The sequence below is a fragment of the Amaranthus tricolor genome, chromosome 2, assembly GCF_026212465.1.
Source record: "Amaranthus tricolor cultivar Red isolate AtriRed21 chromosome 2, ASM2621246v1, whole genome shotgun sequence".
Classification (NCBI taxonomy): Eukaryota; Viridiplantae; Streptophyta; class Magnoliopsida; order Caryophyllales; family Amaranthaceae; genus Amaranthus; species Amaranthus tricolor.
The window spans coordinates 11,894,963-11,917,460 of record NC_080048.1 but is presented as its reverse complement, the minus strand read 5'-3'; the positions used below and the strand labels follow the sequence as shown (position 1 = coordinate 11,917,460).

General features: G+C 34.0%; 2 protein-coding genes across 2 annotated transcripts; both read left to right on the top strand.

The window, feature by feature from the left end:
* The first annotated feature begins 11,604 nt into the window (after positions 1-11,604).
* LOC130802917 (protein FATTY ACID EXPORT 2, chloroplastic-like) lies at positions 11,605-18,286 on the top strand. Its single transcript, XM_057667038.1, has 2 exons — positions 11,605-11,787; positions 17,336-18,286. Exon 2 carries the CDS (start codon positions 17,336-17,338, stop codon positions 18,092-18,094), a length of 759 nt encoding a protein of 252 aa, XP_057523021.1. The 5' UTR covers positions 11,605-11,787; the 3' UTR covers positions 18,095-18,286.
* A 132-nt stretch (positions 18,287-18,418) lies between these two features.
* LOC130802927 (uncharacterized) lies at positions 18,419-21,522 on the top strand. The gene is made up of 3 exons (XM_057667050.1): positions 18,419-18,986; positions 19,384-19,464; positions 20,896-21,522. Exons 1-3 carry the CDS (start codon positions 18,809-18,811, stop codon positions 21,192-21,194), a joined length of 558 nt encoding a protein of 185 aa, XP_057523033.1. The 5' UTR covers positions 18,419-18,808; the 3' UTR covers positions 21,195-21,522.
* Positions 21,523-22,498: the final 976 nt, after the last annotated feature.

Genomic DNA, 22,498 nt, shown 5'->3' with positions numbered 1-22,498 from the left:
ATAAGCTAGATGAACATGGAATAATAGTGAGAAACAAAGCAAGACTCGTGGTCAAAGAGGTACAATCAACAAGAAGGTATTGATTACACTAAGACTTTTGCTCCAGTAGCAAGGTTAGAGGCTATTAGAATCTTAATTTCTTTTGCTGCTTTTATGAACTTTAAGTTATATCAAATGGAAGTGAAATGTGCTTTCTTAAATGGTTTTCTCGATGAAGAAGTTTTTGTTGAACAACCCCCTGGTTTTGAGAACACCTCTTGTCTTGATCATGTCTACAAGCTTGACAAAGCTTTATATGGCTTAAAGCAAGCTCCTAGGCAATGGTATGAAAGACTATCAAAGTTTTTGATTCAAAATAACTTTGTAAGAGGAAAAATTGATAAAACCTTATTCTTTAAGAATAAAGGTTATGATATTTTTGTTGTTCAAATTTATGTTGATGATATTATTTTCGGTGCGACCAATGATTTGTTATGTAAAGAATTTGCCAACCTTATGGGCACAAAATTTGAAATGAGCATGATGGGAGAATTAAATTTCTTCCTTGGTTTGCAATTTAAACAAACTGAAAATGGTATTTTTATTCATCAAAAAAAATACATAAAAGAAATTCTTAAGAAATATGGGCTAAACAACGCTAAAACCAACCATACACCCATGGCTACAAATGTTAGATTAGATGAAGACCTAAAAGGAACTAACGTAGATCAAACAATGTATCGAGGCATGATAGGTTCCTTATTATATCTAACTGCAAGTAGACCCGATATTTCATTTAGTGTTGGTTTATGTGCTAGATTTCAGTCCAATCCCAAAGAATCACATCTCACAGCAGTAAAACGGATTTTAAGATATTTGAAGGGAACAGACGACTTGTCCCTATTTTATCCTAAAAGTGATGTTTATGATTTAAAAGGTTTTAGTGATGCAGATTATGCAGGTGATCTAGTTAATAGAAAAAGCACGTCAGGTATGGTACAATTTCTTGGTTCATCTTTAGTTTCATGGAGTTCCAAGAAACAAAACACGGTTGCATTATCCACAGCCGAAGCTGAATACGTAGCAGCAGCAGCTTGCTGTTCCCAAATGCTTTGGATAAAACAGCAACTAAGAGATTTTGGTATTAAAATTGAATGCATTCCGATTTATTGTGATAATACCAGTGCCATATGTATATCTAAAGATCCAGTGCATCAATTACGAGCTAAACATATACATATTAGACATCATTTTCTTAAGGATAATGTAGAAAACAAAAATATTATATTAAAGCATGTTAACACTAATGAACAAGTTGCAGATATTCTGACCAAACCACTTCCAAGGGAACAATATGAAAAGATGAGATTGGAACTTGGTATGATCAAGCTCCACTAAAGTTAGTTGCATATATTTCCCATTAAAGCATCATGAGAATGAAAAGGTCAGGAATCAACCTCAATATCTTGATTGAAAATCAATTATTGAATGGATTAGGTAAACACTTAATAAAGTTTGTACCATGAATGTCTTCTAATTTGCATGTGTTAATCTGATCAGACCAAAGCAGTTGTTCATTATTCTCTTCATATAAAATCTCACAATCTCACAATTCATCTCATTACTATCTTATTTTATTTTTACTATTTTTATTTCATATCTCTATAAAAACATCAAACATAATCAAAAAAAAAAAGAAGGGAAAAACGGTTTTTTTCTTCACTCAAGTAATGCAAAGGGCAATAAAGAGATGGGACTTGAAGGAGTAACCGTCACTTCAATCATTTAAACTCCCTCCCTTTACGTCATAACACTACACTCCCCCAAACCTTTCTCTCAACCTCTTACTCAAGAAACCGTCCTTCTCCTTTCTCTCAACACCTTCAAAAATTCAAAAATGAAATCCCCAAAATCCTCTAAATCCGGCAAGAAACTACCAAATCCCGTACACCAGACCAGCCAAAACCACTAAGAGTAGTTCTTCCTCCACCATTACTGAATGCTGCACCACCCACAACAACAGAAACCACACAAGAATCACCCAAACACTCCACTGAACCCACAGGTACCAAAAGAAAGATTCCATCACCAAAAGGTGGTTCATCTTCCAGAGTAGTTAAGCGTTCGAAGCATGTTGATCCAAACAGTGCCGAAGAAGTTTCAAAGGAGATGACAGTAGGGTTCCGGTTGGATAAGTATTGGTATGATTCTACTCACTTTCCTAAATTGCATGACATTTTAAAAAATCAAGAATGGGAATCATTGATGTCCACTTTCAGTTGCAATTCCATTTTTCCAAACCTAATGAGAGAATTTATTTTAAATTTCTCTAATGATGGTGGAATGTGTTCTAGTATTGTTAAAAATGTTAAAATTGAATTTAACAGTGCTTTATTGGGGGAATGGTTTAATGTTCCCAATGTCGGTTTTGATACATATTATATTGGGTCGAAGATTGCATTTTCTGGCATCAATGAACGAACAATTCTAAAATTTTTAGGGGTTGATCAAAAGAAGGGGAAGATCAGTCACAATGTTCTGTCTCCTATGCATAAATTGTTGTACAATGTTGCTCGCAGATTCATTTTACCACGAAACTCAAAACGTAGTCAAGTGAGTTTGCGTGACGCCACTTTAATTTACTGCATGGAAAAACATATTAAAATAAATTTTCCTTCATTGATGATCTCTCATTTATCAGACTGCATTGAAAAGAAAAGTTTCATTGGTTATGGAGGGTTGCTAACCTGGATTTTTAGAAAATTTGAGGTCCCATTGGAAGGGTTGGAGTTCCCAATGGGTCCCAACATGAAAATTGGTGCGAAATGTTAACAAAATTTGCATTTAAAATTGAATGATGAGGGGATATTGATGCATGAGGAGGTTGTATAAGTTGGATCTGAAGAAGAAGGGGCTGAAGAAGTTGAAGAGGAAAAGGAGAACAAGGAGAATAAGAAAGAAAAGGAACAAGATTTTGTTCCCTCTGAAAATATTGAAACATCTGAAAAAGGGGAACAGGACGGAGCTGCAAGTAAGGGGGAAAAGGAAGAACAGAAAGAAGCCTTGGATGATAATGTTCCTCATAATCTCAGCAGGGATTCCAGTGATGAAGAGATTGTGTTGGCTATGAGGAAAAAGGCTAAGTCAATACAAAGGAAGAGTAGGAGGTTGGCCTCGAAACGCAAGGCTACTGTGGTTGATGAAACCACATCTGACACCATACCTGAGCCAACACCTAATGAACCTTCCTCTCCCAAGCCAGCCACTCCACCACAACATCAAATACCATCACCACCACAATCACCTATCCAGTTTACACCATCACCACAATCACACACTTCACCTAATATTGGCTGTACTAACTTTGACTCTGCTCCTGCAGCTTCAACAAATTCCATTCTCTCCAAGCTCCTTGATCTACAGTCTCAATTCACTGCCTTTCAAGATGAAATTCGAGTCTCTCTTGCCTCAATTGTTGATCAACTTACTCTGATGGAAAACCGTCTTGGTGCAAAGTTGGACACTGTTGAAGTGCAGACCGAATACATTGATGAAGAAGAGACCGCCCCTTGATCCCTCTCCTCAAAATTTTAATGATTTGTTGGATGTGACACTTATCAAACAATTTCTCTTTCTGTTGTTGTACCATCTGGGGTACAACATTGTATCTGTTTGTTGAACAATTACTACATTCTCTTTTCTTGCTTTTATTTTCATGGTCTGTGATGCTTAACTCTATACAGATTTGAATTGCTTTTCATGGAACTTACTTTCATTTGTTGCTTCTTGGTTTCATCACTAACAAATCTATATGGTTTGTGCTGAGGTTTGATGCCCCCCAATTCTTTTTGATTAATGACAAAAGGGGGAAGAGATGCACAAACTTAAGAGAAGTTGTGAATACACAGTCTCCATATCTTGATAGATTGATTTATATTGCTCTTTAATGGAAATTATTGCATACTGTGATCTGCTAAGGGCTTAAAATATCTGTTAAGTTTAATTGTTGTTTAATTGTTCTAAATTTGTCATATTATTTGTTAATTTGTGTTAGTTTAAACTATTTTTGTGTTAGTTTAATTATTTTTGTTATGTTTTTGTATGGAGTAAATTGTTCTACTATGAGTGCTTGGTAAATTATATTGTAACGAGTTAATTTACTAAGTTATTTGGAGTTACTTTAATCTCTAGTATACTCTAAGAATTTTGCTTTACTCTATTTTACTTAAGTTTGTTTATAAAGTTTGTCTTCATCAAAAAGGGGGAATTTGTTGGCCTCTTAGGTTTTGATGATGACTTCACTTCTAATTAAACAAACATGTTTTAGAGATTGTTTTGTAGGTGAATATCCGATTTTGTTAATCGTTGATGAAGCCTATGACTTGGTTCGTGGAAGTTGTACATGTCTCAAATATCCAAGAAGTTGGACAATTGCTTTAGAAGTCAGTTTACTGTTCCTAGAGTTAAAGTCTTGACGAAAGTTGTAGATGGAGACAGTGCGCTGTTCCCCACGATACAGGTCTGAAGAAGACATTAACTGGAAGTTACGAAAATTACGTTTTCCGTTTTTAGTTAATGTAAAAGGTTAAAAGTTTAATTAGTTGCTTAATTAAATTAATTTATTAATTGGCAAAAGTTTTTTTTTTTAAACGCCTAAAAATATGGAGAAGACTTATTCCTCACTTTGAATTAGTCTCCTATAAATTCGGACACCCAAGAGATTTATTCTCTACTTTGAACAAGTCTCCTATAATTTAGGATCTTCCTAGTGATTCATGTACTATTAACTGTACAAGAAAACCGCAGTCATTTTCCACCTCTAGTTTCAATAACTTCCCAATTTTCTTTGGGAGCAAGTAAGTAAATGGAAGTTATAGGGTGAGTGCACTACATGGAAATCGTGGGTTAAGTGCACTGATGGGTGTTCCCTTTATAAACGAGGGAAGCTACGCTCAACCGATATCCATCTAAGAGTGTCCTTAAGGTGAGATCAAAATAAGAAAAATATTTTGTTCATGTATTTGCCAATTAATTCATTATATTTTTCTTGAGCAACTACTTAATTTTAATCTTCTTAAGAATTGGCCTTGTAAGGGTAATTGAGTGTTTTTGTTGTAACTGGACTTAAGGGAAGTCTAGGGGAATAGAGAAGCTTCAAAAGAAGCATGAGAAGAGAAAGAGAAGGAGAAAAGAAGAGAAGAGAAATAGGCCTAGAGTAGAGAAGCTTCAAGTGAAGCATATTTGTTTTATGTAATTGTAATTGATTGCCTAAAACATAGTGAGAATTTTGAAATCCAGGGGGGTCGTGGTTTTTCCTTCTTATTAGGCCAAGAAGGTTTCCACGTAAAATCTTTGTCTCCTTTTATTATTTTTCTTTTCGTTTTTGAGTTTAAGTTTTGTTCTTTACTTGATACAATTCCGCAAAAATTAGAGGCAAAAATGTTAAACCTAATACACAACAATTCACCCCCCCCTCTTGTTGCATTCGATCATCTATTAGCATTCCTACAGGGCTGATGGCAGGGTGATCCTCTTTGTCCCTTTTTATTCATCATATGCTCGGATGCGTTTTCGACTTTAATTCAAAACGCGATTTCTCAGAAGAATATTCATGGGATGATGGTGCGCAATGGTTCTCTGGTGGTTTCCCACTTGTTTTTTTACGAATGATAGTTTCCTATTTGCTAAAGCCTATATTTAGGAATGCTCTGTTATAGCTAATATTATTAGTTGTTACGAGGGAGCTTCTGGGCAACTTGTGAATTATGAGAAGACAGAGGTTTTGTTTAGAAAAGGTGTTCCTTGTCACCTTAGGAAGGAAATTGTGAACCAGTTAGGTATTGGGCGATCAAAGACAGTGGTTTTTCTGGCCCTTATTGAGAGGATATGGAAAAAGTTCAAGGATGGAAAGAAAAGCTTATATATCTAACCGGGTAGAGAGGTACTAATTAAAGTTGTTGTCCAAGTTATTCCCACTTATATGATGAGTATTTTAGGCTGCCAAATGAGATCTTTGACAAAATTCATTCCTAACTGGCGCGTTTTTGGTAGGGTTCAATTGGGGATAAGCATAAAGTTCACCGGCATGGGTGGGATAGTTTATGTTTGCCTAAATATATAGGCAATTTGGGTTTCGCAACCTTAAGTGCTTTAATCTTTCTCTTTTAGATAAACAGGTGTGGCGTATCTACAACAATGCGAATCCTGTATTGACTAGCAATCTCAAACAAAAGTATTTTAAGCATGAAAGTGTGATGAAGTCTCACTTAGGTTATGATCAGAGTTATATATAGGAGTCTTTGGTGTTCAAAATCTTTTCTTCTCAAAGGTCTTGAATGGAGATTTGGTAATGGGTCTTCTATTAATGTTTGGAAGGATAAATGGATTCCTTTTGACGGTGTGCTCATCTTCCCCCCTCCTGCTCCTATGAGTTCTAAAGGCATATATGTTAGCTCTCTTATTGATTTTGATAATTCTTGTTGGAATTCAAGTATGGTAAGGACTATGTTTTATTGGAAATATAATGCAAATACAAATAAAACAAACTGATTTGTATTTCCCTTGTGTGGATGGCAATGGTACTCCTTACTTTGTAAATCACCAAAAAGACACCATGAAGATAAGGTTGCGACAATCAAAGAAGTCGCTCGGAAACTTGATATGAGTAGAAGGCGTTCATGCACTTTCCTATTATGATATCTCTCCTACAAAGGTGCTTGGGATGATAAATGAAATTCACAATAAGATACAATCTACACAACAAAATCCTAGCACAAGGAAATTGCAATAGTAAATACAAGTGTTGTAGTGCATTATGAACTTTGATGATATTAAGAGTTAATTACTCTCTCAATATTACCTCATGAAAGGAAGAACAAGAATGAGAGTATTCTTAAGAGAGAAATTATAAATGATATGAAATTGGGATGGAATGTCCCTTAGCATGCAACCTCTATTTATAGAGCTATGCATCAAATAATACCTTCTTTTGAAACAAAAGTGTTTCACCAAGCAAATCTTATGAATCAAAGTAATGTTTCATCAAGCAAAGCTTACGAACCAAAGCAATGTTTCACCAAGAAAAGCTTATGAATCAAAGTAATGATTCATCAAAAAAAACTTATGAATCAAAGTAATGATTCATCAAATTCTTTGAGGCACTTAATTGGACTTATAATATATTTACTTAGTCCCACTACTATACTAAGTATGTAATATATACAAATTTAGGTCTATATACTCTAAATGTTCAACATGTTTAAGGCTAACATTGATAGAGCCATCCTTGCGATTCCTTTCTCGGATTAATAGCCAATTGATCATCTATATTGGTGGTCAGTGAATGATGGTTTATATAATGTGAAGTCAGGTTACAAGGTCAGAATGACCAAGAATTTCAAGCTTCTCAAGGGGAGTGTGAATGATGATTCGAGAAATCTCTTGTCCTTTATTTGGAACCTCAAGGTTCCTCGAAATATGAATAACTTTTTATGGAGATTGGGTAAAAATAGCCTTCCTGTTAATGCCTTCCGCCACCACCACCACCGTGCGTGGACTCTCCCAGTTGTACTCGATGCAATAATGGCATTGAAAGCTTCTTCCACGTTCTTATTGAGTGTCCAAGATCAACAATGTTGTGGTTATCTCACCCTCTGTGCAACATTATTCATAAGGCTCCTCATGATTGTAGTAGTGTCTTCATCCAATGGATTGCTAAGAAGTTGAATGATTTCTATTTGGAGCTCCCTGTGGCTCCTTGGTTTTTTCGAAATAAGGAGGATCTGAGAACACTTATCACGATATTAGTCGCAATGTTGCTTCTATCTTTAAGAATGTTAAAGATTATGAGGAGTATGCTTCGAATGTGTTTCGGACATTTGATTTGCCTTCTACTAGCTTGTTTAGTTGGTGCCCTCCAAACGAGAATTGGGTCAAGGTTAACTTTGATGCAAGGGTTAAAGCAGGTATGGAGAATGGTTTAGGGGTGGTCATTAAGGACAACGAGGGTTAGCTGCTGGCTGCTGGTGTTCGTCGTGCTTCTGAGCAATGGTCTGTTGAGACTTGTGAGGCTGCAGTAGCCCTTTTCAGTCTTGAGCTGGCTACAAATCTGGGTTATCAAATGGTTCATCTTCAAGGCGATGCTCTTAACGTCATCAGCAATATCGTTAGCCATAGATATGGGTTATCAAAAGATTATTAGTATGTATGATTTTATTTTTAATGTAACACCCGAATTTTGTTTGTTTCCTTGCGATTTTGGTTCCGCATAGAGAGTTGTAGATTCAAGATTGTTACAAAGCAAATAAGGGACACGTCTCTAATAGAGGGTCTCTTTAGAGAATTTGTGTTTTGAAATTAATACTTACTAATTTCCTCTAATTCACTTTGCATTAATTTTGGGTTCTTTTCAGATTCAATCGAATCGAAAATGTTCTAAAATTTTAAAATAAGTTTTTAAAGAAAAAATTCAAAAAGTAAGCGCTCTGTGTACTATTTCTAAAAATAAGTGTCTTTTTGTCCGGCTTTTTAGTTAGGTCTTGTTCACTATTATTAACAACGAACAAGTCTTCGCTATAATCTTTTTCCTATTAAAAATGATAGTTTTAAAAAGTAAAAGAATAATAAATTATTATTCACTTATTGCTCTTAGTCAGAATGAAGAAGTCTATACATATTTTTTTTTCCTTTTTTTACTAAGTTTTTTATGCCTAAGTTGTTAATTAAGTTTTTTTATTTTTTTATTTTTTTAACCTTTTATAGGTAAATAAAATAATAATAAAATATATAGCATAGAAACAAACTAATAATTCCTTTAATAAGCCTACTAACTTGATAAATAAATAATTATTGTTGATGTATATATGATATATTAATTTTTCATTTTAAATTCCTTAAGTGAAAAAATAATAAGGAAAATTCCGCATGGTATTCCTAAGGTATTGGATTTTTCACGTGGTAACCAAAGTTCTTTTAAAATTCACTCGGTAACTCTGAGGCTTACCCAATTTGAACTCCGTGACCTTTTTTACTAAAAACGTTTGACAATGTTAATTCTTCTGTACACTGCTGGTTGGATGTACCCTTAAGTTAACTCAACTCTTTCCTTTGTTAGTCTTTTCATCTTTTCCTAAAAACACAAATTCTAATTTTTTCATTTTCCTCCGAAACATATTTTCCTCTAAAATACAAATTGTAGTTTTTCCAATTCTCCTTCTACTATAAAATTAGAATTCTTTCTTCCAACTCTACTGCTAAAATGATTTTATTTTGAATTTCTTTTTCAATTTCGCTTCGAAGTAAAAGAATTGAAATTTGCCGAGAAACATTCAAATTCATCCACCAACAATTGAAATTCTTGTAAGTTAAAGTTACTCACCTTTATTACTTGTTAAACCAAACAAATTTCTTGTAAAACTTGGAAATTTAGGGTATAAGTTGATCGATACCTTCAGTTGAATGCTTGAAATGAATTATCAAACTTTGAGAAATTGGGGAATTAGGGTTAGAAAATTATGGGTTGGGAAATTAGAAAAGTTGGGGAATTAGGGTTAGAAAATTAGGGAAAATGTGATCTTTTAGATGATTTTCGATGTATTAAATCTCTCAAACATGCCTTCCTTACTAATAGATGGATTCGTAATGTTTTTTTATTAAAAAGGTCACATATCATTTAATTAACTTGTGTTATTTCAAAAGAATTATAAACTTCCTGTTAGAATTTTTCAAAGTTTATAATTTACCAAACACATTGTAATTAAGTGACATACCCTAAGTACTAAGGGTGTGTTGTGTTGTTTGTATCTCGTTGTGAATTTTCAAGTTAAAACTCAAATATTTTTGTGGGGGAAATATCACAAAAGGAAAGTGATTACACGCCTACAACGAATATCAAGTTTCCGGGTAACGATTGTCGTTACAAAGATAATCTTCAAGTTTGTTCTTATTTTATTCTTGTAAGTTTTATTTTAGCCATTAACAAAGGAAAAATACAAATTTTCAAATTGTAATTTGTACTTTGCATTATTAGTTTGTAATAATTTAAAGTATATTTTTGAATTTGAATTTTTTCAAATGGATTTTGAGTCAATTGTAATAAGTACGCTCAAATGTTAAAGCCAGAAAGGAAATACGAAATGTATTGCCATTGGAAACGGAAAGCCTAAACATTAATTTTGAGATTCGGGGATGAAGAGTTCTTATGATGTAGTCCTTCTTCTGCCATCGGAAATGGAAATCCAAAACTTTAATATTTCAATCAGTTGTAGATTGAAACATTAATATTGAGTTTGGGCCACAAATTAAAGTATCTGGAACCTTAATCTAGTCTTTTGGGGACCAAGTTTTCAGAAGGAATTTGGGGGGAAGTTTCAGGTTTTGGTAAGGTGCTAAGCTAATAAACATGGTTGTTGGAGTAGATGAATTGAAAGGATAGTGAGGATGACTACTTGTACATCCTTGAAAATGAAGTAGCAAATCTTTAAGTTGTTTTCACATTTTAAAGACATAAATGGAGGATAATGATTTTGTTCGTAATACTATATGCAAGTTCCCTTTTATCATCTTCAAGTGTTTGGCCTAGTCAATCTCGGAAAGAAACACATTTGATCTCCAACTATATCCAAAAGTTTAATAAGCTTGTGTAACATAATATAAATTTTTGATTACAATGGTAATTACTCGTGACAATAAGATGATGATGAAGAAAGCAATTGTTAGGATGATAGTGAAGGATCATCAATCCAATCATCACCATGTTCAACTACAAAAAGTGGAGGTAGGAAAGTAATTTTTTTATGTTTAAATTTGAAAATTAAAGCAATAAAATAAAAAGTTAACGGTTTTGGACTGAAAAAATTTTAAAAAGTTACGATTGTAAGACGTTTTATAGCACAGGGTACCATTAATGATAAAACAATTGGGAGTGCTATTAAAAAAAGTGTCAAAACTCAGGAATACTATTGATAATTTTCTAAAATAAAAATGTTAATAAATTCGGTACAGATCAAAATAAAAGAATAGTATTCCTCGATAGGGACGGACATGTGTCTTGGACCCTAAGGGTTTTGGTCTACTTATTTTTGGACCCTATGGATTCGGGTCGGATCTAGGTCCATGACCTTAGAGTCCGGGTCTACACATTTGAGACCCGGATCCTGACCCATGGATCCATTTATATCTTTTTATATTTTCTATCATGTGTATTTAATTATTTAATTTAAAATTTTGTTATATTTCTGAAGATTACGTGATTTTGAACTTTATCAATTCATGTAATTTGAAATGTGGTTAACGTATCTATACTTTAAAAATTTAAGAGTTGATAAATATTTCGTTATAAGAACTTAAATGTTGGAAAACTTCATATATTTACTCGTTCTATTAGTATAAAGTATTAAAAGATCCTCGTTAGTCGAAAATGTTTAAATAATTTTATGCGAATAGTCGAAATTGTACTTCATAATATAATTTTAAAAAGTTTTAAAGAAAAAAAAATGTTCTCGACCCATATTCAAACCGTAGACCTGCCAGACCTTAAGGTTTTGAGTATGGGTCTAAATTCAATACAAAAATTAAAGTCTTGATCCGAGTCTAGCTAGACCCGACTAAGATCTGACCTATACCCATCCGTACTCCTCGGTCTGTCATAGCAGGCGCTGTGTTGTTGACAATTACCAGCACTCTTATTTAGTTAGAAATGCGTTGACAAGTGACGAAATTGGGGAAGGAAGCTCATCATCAAAATTGAGATCATTTCATCAACCATCACACCAATTGAACTGCTGTTGCTCTATTTAGCATTCTGTATCAGTAATCATCTTTCCTTTCTCGTTCTCATTTTGCAACTATCCACCATCTTACTTGCTTTTGTATTTGGTTTAATTTCGATTTAATGTTGTTCCAACTTTGAATTTTCTATATTATGTTGATCGAACCCTAACTAGGTCGTTTTCCATTTCTGTTTGCCTGTTCATAACCCTAATTAACTATTTGATTTCAGTTTTTTAGTTAATTTGTTTGTCTGGAGTATTATAGCTCCTGAAGCCTTAACTCAAGAACTAACGGATCTTACAAGTTCTGGGTGTCATATGTTTTAAAGAAATTGTTTCAATTTCACAAAGGAGTAATGTTGTTTTAGGGTTTTGAACTATTATATTTTAGTGGGCAGTAACAGGGTTTTTGAATTTGGAACTTGTTGGGATTACTTGTTGATTTTGGAGTAGTATTTTGTTGCCCTTACTCTATAAATGCATGAGAAACTTAGATTTGATTCATCAATTTGATAATTAATTGTAATGCACCATTTTACCACAAAAATTATCATCAGATTTTGATATCTTGGAATTTTGTGATGAAACTTTTACACTTTATTATAGGAGAGAAATGAAAGGAAAGGAAATGAGGGAGAAGGGAGAGGAGGGAAAGGAAGGTGAGGAAATTATGTGAGGAATTCCCCTACTTTGTTTAGAAAGGATCAAAGGAAGGGAAGGGATAGGAAGATAATGATGTAATACCGTGTTATGAAACAATCTACTGATTAACTTTTAGCACCGATTTTATGGATGCCTGGATTTGCGAATTAGGTAACTAATGTGAGGGTTTGGAGTGTGGATTGAAGGGAAAGGAAATTTTTTTCAGCTGGGTTTATTTATAATAGCAGATTAGAGGATAATTGAATTTTGGGCTTTAATTAATTAGGATGGGTCAATGGAATATGAATTTGATGGATGGGATATTGAATTAATGTGGCGTGACTCGTGGGGGGAAGAAATATCAATTAAAATCGGATGTAAGTGGCATGTGAAACAGATAGTTAGAAAAAGGATAGATTTAATATGAGATGAGATTGTTGATGAAAATCATATTTGTAAATTGTAGGATCACAATACGAGACGACTAGGAAGGGTAATTGTAAATCATATTTTAATATTTTTGGTTGGAATATTTTGTGGGTTGTATTATGCATTAATATTAAGAATTTATGGCTCTCAGGTTACTTATATCAAAAAATTCATAAGTTTCCAAGTATAGTTGCGAGTATAGCTAATAATCACTAGCTTAGACGAACTCAAGTAACTCCCAAAATAATCTATTGAAAACAGGAGAGGATGGAAGCCTAAAATTTTGAATAAACGCACAGTTTCCTTGATGATGGACGTCCCTTTAACAAGACTGAAAAAATGTAAATAAAAAATAAACATAAATTAATTAAAAGGAAAAATTGCCCAGAATAATCTAGCTTTTATAGCATTCTTTAACTTCTGAACAACCTACATTTGTAGGTGTCATATTGCCAAAAAAATAGAAACAAAATAAAACCACCCTTCCACCCCTGCACTAACCCATCCGAACCCCCACCAACTCAAATATCATTACCCCTCCCCTCCCCTACACCAGTAATTCCATCGTCCCGGCCCACCTGTGCTTGACCCCTACTCCCTATGCAACCCTCATTCCCTTGTTCCCGGCTCCATCACCATCCCCACCAACCCATCCAAGTCCCCTTCTCCCCTTTTCCTAAATGTAGTCAGACATCCCTCTTCTCCTTCCCCTACCTCGTCCTCCTCTGGCCCTTTAAACCATAGCCTAGTTGATTATTAAGAGGTGGAGCAGGAGTATTATAAGCAAAATTTGCAAAAGACCCATGAAGTATACATATATCTTGGACATGAAAAATCAAGCACACTACCCTCAACTTTAGATCCAAAACTAATTAGACCTAACTATTGTTGTTAGTACACCATCCTCAAAGTCCTAATATTTATGAGTTAATCAAAATATGGCACTAAAGAGAGATTAGTAAAAGAATAGAAGTTACTTTAGGAATCTAAGAGTATTACTTATACATTTGAAAATGTGCTTAGAATAAGCTGGATAGATCGAAAAGTTATACTTTTTGGAGGAATTGCATCTCCACATAGTAATGGATTTAGTCTATCAAAGAAATGGTGTCATTGGTCCAGTTCCCATTTATCATCTTCCTATTTTTGCTTCCCCACTTAGTTTATTAAGAAAGTAGTTTATGAATGATCAACTTAATGGGTAGTGGTGGGCGTCTGTCACGAGCAACGAAGCATTTGAAAACAGGAAGAGTGGTCGTGATGAAGTGGTGGGGAATGGGAGGGGCAGTTAGAAGTGTTATCTAAATAAAGTTTTTTTTTTTCTTCTTATTTTAGTGTAATTTTTCTTTTTAAAATTTTTTAAAATCTTTTTTAGGCAAAGTAACCTGTTAATTAGGTTACAAGTTACCATGGTTCATTCTAGGAAAATATTCTCAAAAGTTTGGTTTATTCATGGTTAATCAATAATTGAGATTATTGTAGGGAAATAGAAAAGTAAGGATTATTTTAGGTAATTTTTCCTAATTAATAATCTTAAAAAAATTCAAACCAATGGAAAAGCCTAAGAGTGGTGTGTAACTGAGCCTTTGTACAACTAAAATGAAATTCTAGAAACTTCTAGAGATTTCTAAATGGCGTTTTATGTGTCATTCATTGAACTTGGTCCAAGATCGTATTTTTGTTCTATATTTTCTTGATAATAGGTCGATGTGTGGATTGCCTCCTTGTTGCTTCACACGTCTGAAACCAAATGGATTCGTTGGGACTTTAAATTGTTTGGGCTTGTTTAACCTTTTTCATGCGCCACTTCTAAATCCATTGTGATTTGTTTGGGCTTTTGCTACTTGAATTAACGAGGTTGGCCTAGTAACACATGACATGCGTATAGGTCGCTCGGGTCGGGTCGGGTTCATAGATTTGATATTTTTTATTCTAATCGCTGTAAACTGAAACATTTTATAATTAAGTTTTTTTATGGGTTCGAAACAAGTTTCAAGACACAATTGTGCAATATTAAACTGAAATAAAAATATTTACAAAATATAGTAGGTTATAGTTTAAAAATATTGTTCTTGAACATAAAAACATCACCAATTTTTCTTAAAACTGTTCGGATTGGTTGAGTGTTGGTTGGGTTGAATAAAAAATTGACTGGAGTGATGCGTCCATGAGGACCACATCACGCAAAATTTCGTCCACATACTTCTTACCACTAAGTGGCAAAAGAACTTGACGAGTAATCGCAATTCTGTTGCTTTGATTCAATCACGTCATCACACATGGATTCAGATGCATGACTCTAAGAAAATTCAAGTTTGTGACTAGGGTTTGAGACGTTGCATTGGTGCAACTATGCTCTACGCTATCTATTATTATGCTGCAAATCTTTTCATGAATATTTGCGTGCCATATTTTTAGTGCTGGAATTTTTCTATTTCCTTCTCCTTTTCCACATCTTTCTTTTTTGTTTCTAATCTCAGTCCCTTGATGTACTTTCTCTTTTCCCCTTTCAATAGCATGTAGGTGTCTTTTTTTCTTTCTAATATTCTTTTGTAATGTATTATATGGCTGCCAAGAACAAGGCCTTAGATAAAAAAAACATGATATATTATACTAAGAGGTTCATTAATATTTACGTTGGAATATTTTAGAGTAAATTTAATCTTATAAATATATTGTGTATGTACTCAGTACTTACTTTCGTTCCATGTTTATGTCCATATTTTGAACGATATCTCCAAATTGGGGACTCAGACTTGTATTTGTCACCTACACTCGTATCCGGACAATTATGTACTCGTATTCTTGAATTTGAATTGATAAGCAAGTAAAGAGAATGAAGACCACACTAGGGATTGTTCTCAATGTCTAATCAGCCTGTAGATATGGCATTGGTGTTGATAGGGATTTGATTTCAGAGGTTAAAGAAATGAGTATAGTTTCAAGGTGGTAATTGTTGGTTATAGTCATCGTGATATATTGGTAATTGTTAGTTAAATGGGCCGGGCCGGGTCGGGGTTATGTCAAGTGTTAAATGGGCCAGGGCGGGTCAAAGCCCGTTTAAGTCAGACTCATTTTGTCCTGTTTTTTTAAAGTTCAAAAAATAGTTTTTTTTATCATACTTTATGGCCCGTTGGGTCGACCCACGTATATAAATGATACCATATAAAAATATTTTTAAAAAGTGTTCAATTTTTTTTTCGCAACCAATTCCTATAATTATCCAATCCAACCTGGCCCGACCCTTTACGCCAAGGCCCGCTAATGACCTGACCCGCTAATGACCCGCCCCATTGAACACCTCTAGCAGGGACTAGGCAGTTAGAAAATTTTCGTTTTTCCTGTTTGGAGTAAAATAGTATTCATTTATACATTAAAGTTCTTCAAAAGTTGAAGTTAACAAAAACTAAGTTAAGGACCTTGATGTTAACTTTCCAAAGTCAAGTCCCAAAAGCTAAGGGCATGTTGTCATTGTATTATTTTTTGTTCAAATTAGTATTAGTTAACTTTAGTAAATCTGTTTTGGTCACATTATCACTATTCTTTAATTTAGGTCAAGTCAATGTTTGTTCAATTAGCTCCATTCAATCAGGAACAGTTCAAAACTTTGCTTAAAGATTAGCTCTCAATAGTTTTTCTTAAAGTTGAGTGATTGATGAGATTACGTGATAACTAGGTTCACTTGGAAGTTACCTGTTGGTTTTTGTTGGTTTGAGACATATAATCTTCTAAAGTCTTCCTTGAGTTTGTTATATGTAAGAGTTGTACCTTATTAGTGTCATTTAATGCTTGCTGGAATTCGAAAGACGAACTTTCTGGATGATATAAGTCATATTTTTTAGGGTTTATAACAATCATTGGAAAAAACTACGGTCGTGATGCATTTGCGGAAATATCGCAGTGTTGCGAAAAACGGCAACGAGTAATAACGCGAATCGCAACCGTTGTAGTGTGAATTTAAAAGAAATCACATAAGGCCAGTTTTGAAGTTATAATTGCATTTTTGTTGCTGAACTACTATTATTATGCAATAATATGCCCATAGCTATTATAATTGCCTTATATGAGGTACTTCTAGTGTATAATTATTAATTAACTTATTAGTTAATTATTTTATTTACCTACTAAAATTATGAGTAACTATAATTTAAGTGATCTTAACTATAGAAGTAATAGGTATTAATAAAATGTTAACGAAGGGACAAAATAACGTTATAACAGCGAGCTATTATTGTAACAGTGAAACAACTAGCGTTATACGTTACGTAATAGTCAACGTGACGTTTTGACCGTGAAAGTTTATGCATTGTTATATAACAGAATTTAAAGTCGCAACAACCCTCAAACAGGTTACATAACGGGTGTCATGTTACGTAACAGAGGCGTTTTTATTCCATGTTAAGAATTTTGGTTTTTTTGGTGTTCTTTTAATAGGGTTAAGTCTCGTGAAAGTTTCATGTAAACATTTTGAATATATTGTTGTCTTTGCTCTAGTAAAACGATATTTGCTTCGACAGATGGCCAAGCTGATATCAGGATCACAATCATCTCTTCTGCTTCCACTGCTTCAGCCACATGCTAAATTGCCGGGAAAAGGACACTTGTTTCTCAACTTTGGGGCAGTGTCTGTTTTTCCTTGCTGTAAACTTGTGTCTTTATCAACTAAACCAAGGAACTTTCAGCTCCCTTTAACACCTTTAGCTTTCTCAACGTATCCTCAACTTCACAGGTTTATCACTGCATCTGTTTCAAGTGCTTCAAATGTCAATATTGAGTCACCAAATGAGGTGCTCGACATAAAGCCAGATACTACTAGTGGAGATGGCGATGATGGTAATAATGGAGACAACAGTGGTGGAGGCGGTGGTGGGGGTGGAGACAGAGGTGATAGTAACGGTGGAAACACAGGTAATGAAGGGTCAGATGATGCTGATGCCAAGAAGAATAAGGCTCTTTTGATGTCTCAGAAGTTTACTCTAGCCTATGCTGCCCTGGTTGGACTGGGAGGTCTTATGGGCTTTTTGAAGAGTGGCAGCCAAAAATCTCTGGCATTTGGTGGACTATCTGCTCTTCTATTATACTACGTCTATTCTGAGCTTCCTAAACGACCGGTTTATGCTTCTGCAGTGGGGCTCGGCCTGTCTGCTGCCCTCCTGGTTGTGATGGGAAAACGGTTCAAGAAGTCGGGAAAGGTATTCCCTGCTGGTGTCGTCTCACTTGTGTCTCTGATTATGACTGGCGGTTATATTCACGGGGTTATGAAAACTTCACACTGAGATGAAGTTTCAATTGCATAGGTGAAAAGTTAGTTAAACTTGGAGCTTCATGTGTAGTTTATGGAAGAGTTTTTCTTGCTTGCTAAGCTTTTTAGCCTAATACTTTTGTAATTCTTTTCAAGAGTTTGTATTGGGTTTTCTGTAGTACTGCTTACTAATGCTGTTGGGATATGAAATTTTCTGGAAAAGCTATCACTTGAAGTCAAATAATGAGGTTTATACTTTGTTTGGATAGAAGAATTTAAAAAGAAGGGATATGAAATTTCAATGGAAGAGATTTAAAAGGATTAGTTTCCTTCTTGTTCATGACAAAATCTTTTCATAAATAAAGATTTAAAAAGAAAATTATGAGGTCGACTATGCGAGCTAAAATAAATCAATGTTTGAGAAAACTAATCAGTCCAACTCTAATTATAAGATAATATCGGAATTGCGTCTTTCTAACAGACAATAAACCAAGAAACAATATATATTTTATTTAATAAAAAAAGAACAAAAGTATAGAATTTTAATGGGTCCCAAACATATTTTAAATTTTTAGGATGAGTGTCGATCAATAACAACCACATCCAAAATTGTGGTATTTGCTCACCAGGTCTTGGTGGCTATAAATGACCAATTGGGCACACATATAAATGGCTCAAATATTTTAAAAGAAAATTTGTCCAAATAAATATGGAAACAAGAAAACCAAGCTACAATTGAAAAATATCCATGGCTGTGAACTTCACAACTAGCCCTTCTAATAAGGCTTTGTTTGGTTATTGTGTTCCTAAGAGTTCTCTTCCATCAAGTAAGGATCGTTTTAGGTTCTTCCCATCATCATCATCATCATCAGAAGGAAGCCAAAGTAGAGCTACAGCTACAGAGGATGAACCTCAGGATGATGCTGGTAACTTATTGCCTTATTGGTCATGTGTGTTAAAAGAATCAACTCAACCAAAAACTTAAGCTGATAGTTAAAGCCACAGGATACATAATATACTTTAATACGCCCTCTCACATGAGAGCTCTTTGGGTTAGAAGTGTGGATGTTACATAAATCCTCCTCATATCTGGCGTTAAATATTCCACTTAAACGAAGGGTTTAAACTTGTAATCTTTTATCACGCTGACTATTGATACCATGTCAAGGAACCAATTTAACCAAAAACTTAAGTTGATGGTTAATATCTCATCTTAATCTATAACCATCTCAAATGTAAATCTTATTTTGCTACTCCTTACGTATCCTTGAATCTCATTTAATGATTTTTTTTCTTTTTCTTTTTACTATATATATATAAAAGGGTTTTTCACATCTACAAGGGCGCAGCTGGGTCTATTAGAGCAACTCACTTCATCCTCAACTGTCTCTTCTGCTGCTTCGGGTATGGATTTTACTCACTATTTGTAATTAAAGCAACTATATACATCTTCGTTTCTCGTATAAATACAAATGAACAACAACCTCTTTATTATCACCAATAACCATAACCGTAGGTAAGGCTGCGCAAAAGGTGGGAGTCATGAAATGAAGAGAGAAATATGAAAAGCAGAACTATTTTCTAGTTTTCAGTTCATCAGTTTCAATATGAACATGATTACTATTAGTTTATGAAAAGTTTTAACCTTCATATATTATTTGTAACATCCGACCTCCCAAATTCTACTTAAGTGGGCGTTATTTGGAGACATTTGAGATGATGAGCTTTGTATATATGAGCATTATCAGGAGCGTCTTGTTTATATTTCAGCCTCAAAGCGAAAGATGAAAGAGATCCCTATGAAATTAACACGTAATGAATAACAAAAGGAGTATTTTTTTTGTTTTTTATTGTTGATAATCACTAAAAACTCATATTACTTAGAAAAATATGTAAATTATATTTAAATTTAATGTAAATGCTACATGCTTAGGCAATAGCCCACTTTGCCCTTGTTAATCGACGACCATGAGTATCATGAATGCAAAATCTGTGTTGTGATTTGTTAATGCAAGTGCCAAAACTCTTAATAATGACGTTAACTTTAAACATATAATCAAACATGCATTATCGTTTACTTAGGAGAAGGATGATAGAGATGTATCGAGTTGCGATGATTTAAGGTTTGAAAGGATTCATAAAGTGATTAAAAGTGGGGCAAAATAGCATCACTAAGGGGTTGAGCCATGCCTTGAATGAGGCAAAGCATGGGAAGGGGGTTGCTCGAACAAAGCAACACAAAAACAACAGTAAGTGGGTGGCTCGATCTGTTGCTCGTTCGAGCATGAATAGTGCTCGTTCAAGAAGCCTTCTGTGCCGTAAATAGTGACCTTCTGATCTTGCTGCTCGTTTGTGCACATGGGTGACTCACTCGAGCATCTTGCCTAGGATACCAAATGGTTGGTTTTTTGTGGATTTTGTATAACTTAATGGGGCATTATTTTTGAGTTTATTGCTGTGCATTAGTGACGAGTAGTTGTGTGATTTTAGAATGTAGTATTCCGGGCATACACATTCATAGAAATCATACACACACCACAATATGGCGAGTAAGGCTAATTCATACCTTGATACGTAAAGAAGCTAGGGTGTGTCAACCAAGAGTTTTCTTTCTTAGAGTTAGTATTAGTGATTCTGAGAGATTGTTCTCAAGATATTGAAGGTTATTTATACATTGAATTGTTGAATCCAATTATAGATAAACTATTGTTGAGGGGGAGGTATCTGATTCCTCATATATCATTGTATCTTTCTTCCAATGTTTTTCTTTGTGTTTATCATCTTGTTTTTCATTTTTAAACCTCATTGTAGCTTTCATTTCATGATTTGTTTTAGGTTATGAAAGTGATTCAAATTTATCAAGATTAACCATAAGGGAGCAGCTTGTACAGTTGGTAGGAGACAGGGATGATGATTTCATCATTCAATTGGGGAAGAAGAATTTAAAGAAAGTGAGCCCCAAATTCTTGACAATATCACAGAAAAGAAACATCAGAAGACAAGCATATCTTAATGAAGTGTCTCAAAGGAATGATTCTGTTGTGTTTGCTACCATTGGGGCATTTGTAATCCTTCCCCCTGTAATTATTTTAGGGATTGCTATTGCTACTGGATATGTTCAACTCTTTCCTTGATTGTGGATATATACTATACAATATTAGTACTATACTTTATAAGATATGCAATGCAAAGTATAGTTGTTTTTAGTTAATAGCTTCTTTCATTTTCTTTAGTTGTTTGGAGTTCCTTGATTGATTTTGAGTTTAGACTAATGATTACCCTTACCATTGTTAGCAATCAACATATTTTAGTGGTTTTAATTTAAGTAATAAAGAGTAAAATTTTTGAAATATGACAAAAGTAATTAATAAATAGAAAGAAAGACTAGAAAACAACTTGTGCTACGGATGGACATTGAAAATTACCAAAATTTATGGCTAATTGCCAACATTTAGGGGTGTATATAGTTTTATTTGGAACCTAAATTAGATCAATCGTAAATTGTGTGTTGAAATATTGACAAAAAAAATCAAGCTAGTTTATTCTTTAAATTGGATCGAGCCAAACCGTTTTAACACAATTTGGTCTGGTCTAGTTTGTGGTTTTGATTTACACATTTGAAACAACAATTTTAAATTAAAATTAATTAGTAATTAGGTAAAATTATTTTACACGAACAATTCAATAATATATACTTTAAATAATGTGTAAGAGACTTTTAATTTTTTCTATCATCATTTATAGACTATAAATTAATGAGTAAAATATTATGCATTTAAAAATACAATGTTAGCCGCCATAGTTTATAGTTTAAGACCACATTTTTAGTTTGGTCACCTTTACGAAGCGTAGACCTAGAACTATTGCCAAACAATAGACCCCGAAAGAAACATTTGATGCCGTAATTACCAGCTATATTACTATTATAAGTAATATTTTGTGTATCTTGTATATTTTGCATATCTTGCATAATCTTTTTATTATTAGCAAATATTGTATAGATTATTCAATTTCCAAAACTTGATTATTCTATCTTGTATTTATTCTCCCAAATTCATTAATGAAAGCAAGGAAAATCATTTCCAATATGGTGTCATTGCCTAGGTTTTGATCACTTCTTTCTCCTTTTCCTCTTTTCTTGCCGCCAACCACCACTCTTGGTGGTGCCGCCACTTCTCCCTCCTTTCTTTTCTTTCTTTCTTGCTTCTTATCATGGCTTCTTCCACAAAATTGCACCCGGCTACATTGGTTACTAACATTAAAACTTGTGTTCCTATTCAACTTGATGATGAAGGCACGAATTTCAATACTTGGGTGACTCTCTTTAAGCTTCATTGTCGGGCTCATCTTGTGGATACACATATTCTTCCTGATGATTCTACTAAAGCATCGGTTTCTAAGGACTCCGAATGGCAATGTCTTGATGATATTGTCCGCA

Coding starts and splice junctions, on each gene's coding strand:
- LOC130802917 (XM_057667038.1), top strand. CDS start 17,336: ATGGCCAAGCTGATATCAGGATCACAATCATCTCTTCTGCTTCCACTG.
- LOC130802927 (XM_057667050.1), top strand. CDS start 18,809: ATGGCTGTGAACTTCACAACTAGCCCTTCTAATAAGGCTTTGTTTGGT. Junction 18,987..19,383: donor TGAACCTCAGGATGATGCTG/GTAACTTATTGC, acceptor TATATATAAAAG/GGTTTTTCACATCTACAAGG. Junction 19,465..20,895: donor TGTCTCTTCTGCTGCTTCGG/GTATGGATTTTA, acceptor GATTTGTTTTAG/GTTATGAAAGTGATTCAAAT.